This window comes from Lupinus angustifolius, chromosome LG06 (assembly GCF_001865875.1).
Source record: "Lupinus angustifolius cultivar Tanjil chromosome LG06, LupAngTanjil_v1.0, whole genome shotgun sequence".
Classification (NCBI taxonomy): Eukaryota; Viridiplantae; Streptophyta; class Magnoliopsida; order Fabales; family Fabaceae; genus Lupinus; species Lupinus angustifolius.
This window is the reverse complement of record NC_032014.1, coordinates 31460559-31473112: the sequence shown is the minus strand read 5'-3', so window position 1 is coordinate 31473112 and position 12554 is coordinate 31460559. Positions and strand designations below refer to the sequence as shown.

General features: G+C 34.4%; 2 protein-coding genes and 1 non-coding gene across 9 annotated transcripts; 1 reads left to right on the top strand and 2 right to left on the bottom strand.

Moving 5' to 3' along the window:
- Positions 900-4519, top strand: LOC109351202. Its single transcript, XM_019592587.1, has 5 exons — positions 900-1922; positions 2540-3101; positions 3196-3418; positions 3500-3556; positions 4071-4519. Exons 1-5 carry the CDS (start codon positions 926-928, stop codon positions 4314-4316), a joined length of 2085 nt encoding a protein of 694 aa, XP_019448132.1. The 5' UTR covers positions 900-925; the 3' UTR covers positions 4317-4519.
- Positions 5198-11326, bottom strand: LOC109351196. Of its 7 annotated transcripts, none has more exons than XM_019592573.1 (11): positions 11156-11326; positions 10142-10350; positions 9962-10050; positions 9758-9872; positions 9477-9682; positions 8455-9317; positions 8305-8368; positions 7092-7180; positions 6357-6477; positions 6166-6273; positions 5198-5634 (listed from the first exon to the last, which is right to left on the bottom strand). In XM_019592573.1, exons 1-11 carry the CDS (start codon positions 11282-11284, stop codon positions 5510-5512), a joined length of 2118 nt encoding a protein of 705 aa, XP_019448118.1. In that variant the 5' UTR covers positions 11285-11326; the 3' UTR covers positions 5198-5509. The 7 variants fall into 7 exon arrangements, with proteins under 7 accessions (XP_019448118.1, XP_019448121.1, XP_019448122.1 ...); XM_019592576.1 differs by having other exon boundaries at positions 6357-6471; XM_019592577.1 differs by having other exon boundaries at positions 8305-8362.
- On the bottom strand, positions 12213-12294 carry TRNAS-AGA. The gene has a single exon. It is a non-coding gene; the product is annotated as a tRNA-Ser (tRNA).

Genomic DNA, 12554 nt, shown 5'->3' with positions numbered 1-12554 from the left:
TTTTCAGAAATGTAATCATTAACTTTTTAATTTTTTTTAGGATATATTAGAAATTTTATCCAACTAGTCCATACCAATGACTCGTTAGTACATTGGTGTAATTTATTAAAAAAAATCACTTTAATAAAATAACTGACAATTTTTTTGATTAATAAATTAAACCATATCATTTATTATAGTTGCAAGTTGCTCCTAGTGAAATTTGAACAAGTTCAGAGTTCACACACTACCCTCCGCACGTGCGTGCATATTTTAGTTTCTTTCAGACTCAGAGCTCTGTTTTTTTCTTCTTCTTGTTTCTCTCTCTCTCTCTCTCTCTCTCTCTCTAAAACCTTTCCAAGTTTAGTTGAAAGTTCAGTGAAGAAAATAAGAACTTCAAGAAATACCCTTTCTACTTCAAAGCACAGATCTTGAATAATATCATACCAGGTTTCTACTTTCTTCTTTAACTTCCTTTATTTTCTATATTTTTTTACAATGTTTCTTTTTTTTTTGGACTTAATCCTGTTATAGGAGAGAGAAGAAAAAAATCTTGATCCAATGTTAAGGAGAATACCCATAAGATTTAACTTGCAAAAATAGTATTTTTATGGTATTGATGAAGAAATGGTGTGACTGAATCAGCTTAAGTAAACTCTTATTCAAAAGCAATTTTGAAATAAGCTAAAAAGTGTTTTAACTTTCATAAGTTTATTGAAATAAGCTAAAAATATCTTACAAGAAGGTTGTAAGCTCTTTTCAGAAGCTACTTTTATAAGCCATTCTCATAAGCCCAAATCATAAGAATGCTCTCTAAATCATTGTTGCTTGTTTTACTTGTTTCTTATTTTGGTTAACTTAGAGAACTATTGGAGCTTGAAGAATTGTAGGAGGCTTCTTGAGGGGTCAGATTTCTTTGTATCATATGATATAGTTCCGAAAAGTAATGGAGGAAATTGACAATAGAGGGGATTTTCCGGCTAAACAGTCTTCATTGAGGCCAGGCAGCAGCTTTAAATCAACATTATCCGGAAGATCGACTCCAAGAAGTTCTAATTCTCCTACGTTTCGGCGAATAAATTCTAGTCGAACACCAAGAAGAGAAGGAAGGAGTAGCGTAGGTGGTGGTGCACATTGGTTTCGGAGCAACCGGTTACTGATGTGGTTGCTTCTGATTACCCTTTGGGCTTATCTTGGATTTTTTGTTCAGTCCAGGTGGGCACACAGTGATAAGAAAGAGGAGAAATTTTCAGGATTTGGAAGCAGGCCGAAAGAAACCAACATAGATGCTGAACGGATTCACCGCCGAGACTTGATTGCTACTGATAATTCTATATCTGCTGATAATGAGACAGCTAGATATAAAATGGAGATTGGTGAAACAAGAAATGTAGCTTTGGCCAAGAAAGGAAGTGATGTTCCATCTCCTCGTAAAACAAGCTCAAAGAAGAGAAGCAAACGATCAAAGCGTGCTTCGAAAGGTAAAGCACGTGGTAAGCAAAAATCAGTACTGGAAGTTGAGAAAATCGACAAAGAAGAGCAGGAGCCAGAAATTCCGAATACAAATAGTACATATGGATTGCTTGTTGGTCCTTTCGGCTCAATAGAGGATAGGATATTGGAATGGAGTCCTGAGAAGCGTTCCGGGACATGTAACAGGAAGGGAGATTTTGCACGTCTTGTTTGGTCCAGGAGGTTTATCTTGATATTCCATGAGCTTTCCATGACCGGAGCACCACTTTCAATGATGGAGTTGGCAACTGAGCTTTTGAGTTGTGGGGCCACTGTTTCGGCTGTTGTGCTTAGCAAGAAGGGTGGTTTGATGCCTGAGCTTTCTAGAAAACGAATCAAGGTGCTTGAGGACAAAGCAGATCTCAGCTTTAAAACTGCAATGAAGGCCGATATTGTCATTGCTGGATCAGCTGTCTGTGCATCATGGATCGGTAAGAACAGACTTTTGACATTTCCTTTTGAAATATTGTATATTTAGTGTTGGAAAGTGGTTGAAGTTGCCGGTAAAGTATTTCTTGAACTCAGCGAAGAAATGTGCATCGCTGACATCTCATTTTCTCTTTAGTTTTGTAAGACTGTAGTAATATTTTCTTAACCTTATTATGTCGATAAACAACGAAGCTTTGAAATTAAGCTTGTTAGTTGTCACTGATTGAAAATTATAGCTACTTCGATGGAATTTTTTTTAAAATATGATAAGCTTTGGTGGACCTTAGCCTTCTGGATATTCATTGCAACAATGTCATAGGTTAGTTCCACATTCTCATACTAATAGTAATTGTACATACATTGGTATATGACTTCTACTTCAGATCTTATCATACATTATTATTTACTCCGAATCTTGCCATGCAATATTCATATATAGACAAAATTGTAGCATTTTAGCGATTCGTCCCATTGGGAGTTGATGGAATAGAATAGTAGAGATTGATTACACATAGAGGTATATATCATTTGTTAGTTAATTGTTTCTCATTGTCAGTTTTTTGTACGCTCTTCTGCTCATGTCCTAATAGAAAACTGTTGTCTTATTATATGTTTCCAGAAAAATATATTGAACGTTTTCCTGCTGGTGCAAGCCAAGTTGCATGGTGGATTATGGAAAATCGACGAGAATACTTTGACCGTTCAAAGGATGTCTTGAACAGAGTAAAGATGTTGATTTTTCTTTCTGAATCACAATCTAAACAATGGCAAAAGTGGTGTGAAGAAGAAAGCATAAAACTGAGATCCCGACCTGAGCTTATTCCATTGTCTGTTAATGACGAACTGGCATTCGTAGCTGGAATTCCTTCTACACTCAACACTCCAACCTTCAGTACTGAGAAAATGGTCGAGAAAAGACAATTGTTGCGACATTCGGTGCGAAAAGAAATGAACTTGACTGATAATGATATGCTAGTGATATCTCTGAGTAGCATCAACCCTGGTAAGGGTCAACTATTACTTCTCGAATCGGCAAGCTCAGTAGTAGAACAAGCACAATTGCCAGAAGATAATAAATTGAATAAACTGTTGAATGTAAAGGAAGGCCAATCTACTCTGCCGAGAAGGCGTCGTATTAGAAAATTATTGCCATTGTTGAAGGATGGCAATCCTTTAAACAGGTTAATAAATCTAAATATAAAGTTTTACAAGTTATTGTTGTGCGATAGTTAATTTTTATTCGTTGCACTAATTATGTGAAGTTGACATTCACAGAAAAAAACAAGTTTTGTCCAACAACAAGGGAACAATGGAACAATCTCTCAAAGTTCTCATTGGTTCTGTTGGATCTAAGAGTAACAAGGTGGATTATGTTAAAGGTCTTTTAAGTTTCTTGGAGCAGCATCCAAACGCTTCAAAATCAGTTTTGTGGACCCCATCCACTACACGGGTTGCCTCACTTTACTCTGCTGCAGATGCATATGTAATAAACTCTCAGGTACCTTCATTTATAGTCATTAAATTACAGAAATGTTCTTCAATATGAGAAACTGTTGCTGATTAGCAAAGTGGTGAACAGGGACTCGGTGAAACGTTTGGACGGGTGACTATAGAAGCCATGGCATTTGGTCTTCCGGTATTACTATTAACTCTCTCTCCCTTAGTTTATTTCGCGTAATGACAGATTTTATCAGTTTTATCCTTGATTCCGTCCTAATTTTTGTCACAACTCATAGTCCGTTATTTTTCACTGTCAGGGGTCATGTTCTTTGAACACTCTGCAAGCATGTCATGTTGTACTGCTAAATCTCCATCTATATAGAAAGTTTATGATGCATCGTAGCTCAATATTATATTTTCTCCTTAAACTCCTCAATGGTAATAGTCATGAAGCATACTCATGCAACAACAACCTAAAAGTAAATGGCAAAAGTTTAGGTGGTGTTCTCTAGATTCTTGTGATATTGTTTTTCGATACATGTATAACAGTTCATCAATGAAAATATAACAAGTGTAATATCTGTTACACATGTTATATTCTTATCAGAACATGCTGATAAGAATAATAGTAAAGTGCATTGTTTTATGGTAACAACTTGGCTCTAATCAAAACATGCTGCAACCATATTTGATATGATGTTATGGTTTAGGTTGTTGGAACAGATGCTGGGGGAACAAAGGAGATTGTTGAGCACAATGTTACAGGTCTTGTTCATCCTATTGGGCGTCCAGGGAATCACATCCTTGCCCAGAATCTTCGATTTTTACTTAAGAATCAGTCGGCGAGGAAGCAGATGGGGATGGAAGGAAGAAAGAAGGTGGAGAAGCTGTACTTGAAGGAACACATGTATAAGAAATTTGTAGAGGTTATTGTCAGGTGCATGAGAAGCAAGTAAAGGAATGAAATAACTGCATGGCAATTGCAATTTTCTCATTCTTTTATTGAATTCATATTTCATAATCCCTGATAAGTCTCTTTGTAATGCGTTGCTAAATTTTTGATACATTTGTGAGAGATTACTAGGGGAATAAACAAATGTTTCATATGTCTTTCTGAAAATCAATTTTATGAGAGATATTACCTGGATTTGGTGAATAAGACACATTTTTTTCTTTGGAAACAGATTAGGAGAAACATGTATAAATGTCTCTAAGCTAAATAGTTCAGATATTCAAGTTTAAAATGCTATTAAATTAATCATTTATTTTATATTGACTCTATAGAAGTTATAGAGATCTCTACAAGGGTAGCTAAATAGTAAAGAAGATGATAGAATAGCTATAGAAGTTATTTTATATTGACTCTACAGTAGTGTTCATACCATATCTCAACTTAAATGGAAGAATTGTTATAAATGTTGAAAATAAATATTAGCAAGAGTTTTATTAATAATTATGTAAACGATGTTGATGAATATTTTAAGTGAGTGAAGCAATAACACTACTGTTTAAATGATAAATATTATAAGAATTCACTGATGAGTAATGAAACTTACTTTCCATCCTCAAAAGTAAACCAACATCAGCCATGTAAATAGTTATAAAGAACTTGTCAAATTCGTTCACCATCTCATTTTATTAGTTTGTCTAGACCATTGATGACATTAGAAAATTGAGTCTGCTTTTAATTATTGTACAAGTGATAAGGATAAATATAAATGTAATAAAAACATAATAACATTTAAAACTAACACAAAAAAATAGATATTTGATATATAATTGAATTTTTAGTTATGAAATCTATTTCGGAATAGTATTATATGTTAAAGAATTAAAGTTCATATTCTAAAAATCCATTATCAAAAAAGACTTTTTGATTGCAACAACACCTAACATATTAATATTATCAATTTGTAGACATACCTTCATCAAATAACAAAAAGTTTATGGGTCACAATTTTGGTAAACTTCTTGCAATACCTAAGTAGTATCATGAGAACACCCAAGGAGAAAAACTAATGAAAATATTTAAACAAAAAAATTGTATGAGTAAGTAAATACTCTGCAACTTGAACCAGAAATGTTCAAATTCAGTTATACCACAGGTTATGTTGACACAGGAATATTCAAATTCAGTAATGCATAACTTTCAATGTAGAGAAGCCAACTCCAGAAGCTCTTTGTATTTATCTGATACATAAGATTTCACCTTCAGGGTAGGCTTTCCATCAGTCCCTGGAGACATACACTTCACTCCAATCACTGTGGCCAAACCTGCATAGTTAACTTTCTATTAACTCTCATGCAGAGAACAAAAATCTAATATAATCTCCACAATCAAAGCTAAATTCATAAACCCATATAATAAACTCTTATCTGGTAGCTATATTAACTCTTATCTGTAGTTTAGTAACATGTTATGGTAAACAAATAGGTTATTGATACTTTAATTATTTATGCTCATCATTAATAATTGTGATTTTATAAAATAGAACACTAAAATTATGATTAATCGATAGAAAGAATGAATAGACATTTTTTAACTAGTAACCCATGTTATTCTATGTTGATAAGTTTGAAATAGCAGAATTTTTGTTGCAATTAACACATAAAAAGCTATTGACATAGGATAGTAGTGGTTATCAGAACGCAGGGAGGCTCAAAACCAGAATTATTGTATCATCAGAATCCATCAATACTAAATAAAATATCAAATGAAAAAGTAAAGGCATCTAAATCTTAAAATATAAGAAGCACTCTCTACTTTCTTTGTTTAGTAAGTAGGAGAGTTTTTCTTGCACTTACTGTCGTGTATGCGGCCATACACCATTCTTTCCCCTTTCCAATATTCCAAAGGCCTTGTCCTATTCCTGGTGCTTCTCCTTAGTCCAGAATTCCATGATGTACCAGCAGCTGGGAAGATAGAAAATGACTTGAGAACAACAACAAAAGAAACTCTTGAAAATGAATGGATGAGATCGATGAGAAGTATAAACCTGCAAGGCTCTGCCTACGAGAAAGTTTATGAGCCTCAGATTGTCTTTGTTTTTGTGAACGTAATTTAGCTTTCCTTTGCCCATTAACGGGCACCAAAGAACTTTCCGGCTTTTCCTGTACCTAGCCAGAGAAATGAAGATTGTGATTAATCGGATGTGGGATAATGTGTCATGGCTTATACACACTTGTTTTCTTAAGATCTTAAATCAAGTGCCAACTAAAATCTACAGAACATTTGCAATTATAGACAATCCATTTATAACCTGAATTGTATAGAACAGGTTTGTTGCCTTACAAATAGGATATGAAGATTGGAGTGAAATGAAAGTCACGAGATTACAACTATGTCTGTTTTCCTTCCACGAGTGATCTAACAATTGCATGGCCAAAATAATTGCTTTCTACATCCTCCATTAGACCATTTACAAAATAATCTGAAAGCTTTATATGAAGCTAAAATTGCTTTGCATCCTAAGAATTGATACCCTTGAAACAATTGACCATTGCCTAACAATTTTGATTAGTATCACCAGTCTGGTTCCTATTAGCTTCAAATTGATTTTAAAAAAATGTGAGGTAAAACTTCAGAAAAAGGTCCAATGAAAAAGGTAGCTGCAGGAAAGTTCGATAATTTTTCTTCCCTAAATATCTAGGACCTGATAAAATGATTGAGTTAATGAAAAAAGATGCAAACAGTTTAAAGATTTAAAGAGAAAATAAGCAAGGTAACTAACCTGCACACACTTCTCTGAAACATCATCTTCTTTTCTGGTGCATTTATCCCTAGCACTGGCTTGAAACCCAGCAGGATTTGATTGATCTGCTAATATATACCACAGCTGATTTAGCACCATCAAAAGAACATAACCACTAAATATAAAAAGTGGTTAAAAAAGGCAACCTATCTGGGGAATCACTACATTCTTATTACATGTCAATAACAACTACGAAAAGCATTAATTATCCCACTAAGTGAGATCAACTGCAGGAATCAAAAGGTATCATTGAGTTCTTACAATAATTGGATTGTTTGTGAAATTCTAGTGTTGGTTACTATCCACATATTAATCACATAGTTTAAATGGCAAGCAAGTATATCATATTAACCAAACAAAAAGGAAATCTATGGAAGAACAATGAAATCCTATTGGCAACAAGGATTAAAATATAGCTTCAGGTGAGAAGCATAAATGCATGTGAAAAATCCCACTGGTGCAGGTTCAAAGTCTTCAAGCATGCATCACCTGGAACCAGAGGTCTTCAAATGGAATAAATTACCCTAGCACATGGTAGTCGTGATTATGCTTAAATTAATTGCCACTGATCTTTTTTTTATTTTGTCAGCCACTTAAATGATTCTTGACATTTGGCAGATAAATACATTCTGAACAAATGTAACTGGACAGGAAAAATTGGCACTACAATTAAACAGTGGGCTTCTTGCATATTTTGATAAATTAATAGAAACTGTCATTCTACATGCATTGCTAGTAGTGGACTAATGGATAATGGACATAGATACAATACCGTAAAAATATGTTTATACGAAAAACTTAAAAAAATAATTGAAAGATACATAGAAGAAAAATATATAAACAGTATCCGAGTATCTAATATCTGATACACTAAGTATCAATCCATCCCGCCAACAGGGGATCAATAAAGAAGTTTATGCTTCAAAAAACCTAGCTCGTCCAACCTAGTTGGTCAAACCTAAATTTTCGATACATTTCAAGTGAACTAATCAAAAGACAGCAAGAGGTTTCATGAGCAGCTAATGAAATATTATGCCAGAGTACAGTGATAATAGTGTAACATCTTAAAGCAGATGACTCGGGATTAGTCATGACTCATGAATTAGCCAGGCATTGATACAATGTTTAGGCATTCAACTTTCAGCTAATTGTAATGGGGTTATATGTCAGAAGCGTACGAAGATATACATACCTTGTGGACTCACCAAGTTGAAATCCAAATCAGCCATAGGCACAGAAGCAGCAGGTGCCTTTATCTATCATTATACAGAAGTTCATCTGGTGTTAAAACATCGCCAACAACTTAAGATGATAAAACTTAAAGAAGTCAATAGAAACTTACTATGCCCTCAAAGTTTGGCCTGTCTTCTTTGTCATTCATAGGCCCTTCACACATAAAACTGCCTCCAACATCCACATCCATGTCAACATGACATTCATTTGAGTCAGCATTAGCATCAAACCCAGGTTCTCCTGCATTATCCTCCATGGAAGTACTGGCAAAATTCATGATAGTGTCCTCAACCAATGCTGTCTCGCTAGTTGCAATTGTCTCTTCAGGTAATGGCACATTCGACATATCTGATGACTTCCCAAAATCGCCTTTCTTGGATTCTTCAGAAGTACCGGTTTTATTGCTCACAATATTCACAACAGAACTTGGCTTACTAACAGCAATCACATCTTCGATTATATGTTCATTCTGTTCATTTGAGGGATTCCCAGAACCAACAAGATCGAGTTCCTGGTTTATCATAGGGGCTGGAGAATTATTTCTTGCGGATAACTGAACAATTTCAACAGCTGAAAATGGATCCACAGATGGTTTGGAACGTGAAATGTGTCTTTGTAATGATGACAATGCAGCAAATGGACTTCTTGGCGGGGTAGGTGAAGCTAATTGTTGCGCAGGGGATCCTGAACCCTGCTTAAGAGGTGTCTTATTCATACCTTTCAACAAATTGTCTATGTTGGATAAAGCCTTCCTTGGCTTTGACAAGTTTCCTTGCAAAGATTTCAGATCAATCATTTTGTTAACTGGGAAGTCTGGAACAGATAATTCCTCTAAAACAATGGGTTTGATCTGTAACCTCTCCTGCAAAAGAGTCATAGCTCCATCCCCCTCTAGATCTTCAGGACTGCAATGAAGTAATCCGTCCAATAAGTCATTGAGCTTAACATCTTCCTTGGCTGATAAATCTACACACAAAAAAATACACAGTAGGAATGTTGGAAGTATGAGAAATAAGAGTAAGTAAAAGGTGAATGATGTCATATAGAAGGGAAATTAAGATGAATGGAAGAATAACATGGACTGAGAGATAATCAAAGTTGCCCATATTCTATAGAGTAGTATTCACTCACCAGTTACTTCATTTTCCAATGATGTCAGACAAGCTTCACCATTTTCTGGGTTCTCACCAACAGGATCAAGAATGTTGGATCCACCTTTGTCTGTGTTCTCACCAACAGGACTATGACTATCGGATCCAATTATCTCTTGAGAAGATGGAACATAAGCATTGCTGTCAAAAGTCTCCTTTGGATAGCGATGCTTGTATCTGACTGGCCTGAGCTAACATTAAGATCATATTAAACAACAGAAAAGGCAATGGATACTAATGGTTTGAGTATTATGATGGTACCTCTGATTATTCCCTGGAAGTTCTGGTCGACGTTGTCGGGGTTTGTTGGATGTATTATCCCCATTGGACTCAAATGACACACCACCCATCTGCTTCTGTATTTCTCTTTTGGCATCTATCCATCAAATGCAAACCCAATAAATAAAAAGCCTATAATGTACATCATCCACTGTGTATTTAGGAAGAGAAAAAATCATGACTTACTTTCTAACCGTTCGTGAGCCAAGAAGAATTCCACTGGGTCTTTCAATTTATCAAGATCAAGAGTTGGTAATAAATTCTCAACAGGAGTGCTGTAATGAGAAACATATTCAAATAAAATTCAGTACGAGGAAAGGGGTTGGATGGAGATTAATAGAGAGAGTGGTGAGTATAAAACTTTACTTTTTAGTTGGCTTTAAGGAGAAACGCCCACGCTTGAGGCCCAAGGCGGGTCTTCGTCTTCGAGGAAATTCTTGATCTTGAGACTCTTCAGGAACATCATTTGTCTCAGCAGATGGTGGAACATTTGAATTTTGAGAGTTCAACAGATCTGGATTAGCATCAAGTATGGACTTTGCCTCATCCAGAAGCTTACCGGGATTTGCCAAAGCCTATACGAGCATAAGAACCATGTGTGACACTTAACACCATTGTTGTGACTAATGTTTCATTTCAACTAAATCAATATCTAATTCCCTAAAGTTAATAACCCTTCAAACGTATACTTATTTATGCTTCAAAACCAACATAACCAACCCTATCTTCCCAATAAAACTTACGTATGATGTGCAGAAATTGTGGCATCTACCATGTATCCCCAATAAAACTTGAATAACATGTGTCCTCGGAGATTTCTAAACGTGATGTTAAACTGGCCAAAAAATGATTAAAGCAGCCCACTGAAGAAAGAACCTTCAGAATCATGAAAACAAGGTTTTAATTATGGGTCCGGGGCCGCTACAAACACGGATAAGTCGAGGTTTTGGGAGTCGCCAAAACCGCAATCACCACTGTATAGCAAATGCCCCCAATTCTGCAAAATGTCAATATTTCCGAAACCGCTACCAAAACTGTTCTTTAAAACCTCGAATAAAACATCAAAAGGGCTCCTATCATATCTATTTGATCCTTCAACATGAATTCAATAAATACACTCCAACATACAAGTATAAGATTTAGCATTACCAAATAACCGAATCTATACTTATTTTCACAATAACTTAAATCTAAAGATCAATACCATACACACTACACCAAGTGTGTCCAATCATCACAGAAACTGAAATCAAACAAGTGCATAGTTATGAAACCCTAGCCAAACTTTCCTACACTACTATTCACCTAAACATGTCGAAGAATCTAGCAATACGATATTATATTATTCGAAAAATGAAAAATAAATAAACAAAACGATACCATAGGTTTGAGATGGTTGTGAATTTGATGAAGATCGTGGTGAGAATCGTAAGGAATGTTGGAAGGGGAAATTGAAGTTGATTGGGGAAAGAGAGAAAGACCCCAATAGTTGAAGAGAGGATCTTCCATTGTTACTGATACTGATAGCTATAATAACATAAAACTATCAAATAATAATTCAGTATATGTTTCAAAATTCAAATGAGATTACTGGGCGGGAAATATTTATTTATTTATTTTATAATAAGTAAATTATTGTCTATTATTATTACACACTATTTTCTAGGTTTGTCTTGATTTTTATAGGGTATACTCCATACTATAATGTGAGACTAGGTTTAGAATCAATATTGATTCATTTAGAGTTTAGATTAGAGTTTAGATTAGAGTTTAGATTAGTGTTTTTTTTATCAACACATAAACTCATGATCTCACACTTAAATCATTTAATCTTCAATTATTTTTTTTACCAACTAATTGTTGGTCCAATGACGTATGGTTCATTAGATCCTGAAAAAACCAAAAGGGCAATGATTCGATTATTGAAAAGATGCTGGTTGGGATTGACAGTCACGTATCTCGAAAGAGATTAGTTTTTTAGTCGAAAATGTGAAATAATACAATTGGTAATACCAAAAAACTCATATCATTTATAAGAATGTAATATTTATGTTCATGTAAAAATTTATACAAATTGAATATAACATACATTATTCATTATCAGTGTATGTGTATTTGTTTTCTGAATAATCAATAATGATAAACATAAATATAGATGATACAGTGATAACTTATAAAATTCATATATTATTGGTGTGTATATTTTTTTTCTTTTCTATAATGGAAACAATTTTTCACGATAACAAATTATCATTTAACATTCCTTAAAACAATTTAAAAATATAATAAATTAATCGTGCAAAAAGACATTGGCTTAATTACATGAATGTTAATGATTTTCGTAATAATTATATTAAAGAAGAGTGTAATATTTATTTGTAAAAGAGTAGCATACATTTTTTCTCATTAAGAAAATGAATTACAATTAAGAGAAAAACGTGGACGGCAGGATTCGAACCTGCGCGGGCAAAGCCCACATGATTTCTAGTCATGCCCGATAACCACTCCGGCACGTCCACCTTTTTGTGTCTACATTGTCAAAGTAAATGAATTTATACCATTACGTAAGACCTTTATGCACAGACGAGTAATGTTTTTTTTCTTCTGTTTGTTAATTCCCTTTCCGATTTTTATATAAATCATTTTATCCATCTTAACTAGACTACCATCAAATTTGTTGAACAGGCCGCATCGTAACTACATCATACTGTATTTTGATCGCATGAGACCATAATGCAACTGTATTGTGTTGCGTCAGATCGCATCGATGTAAAAAAAA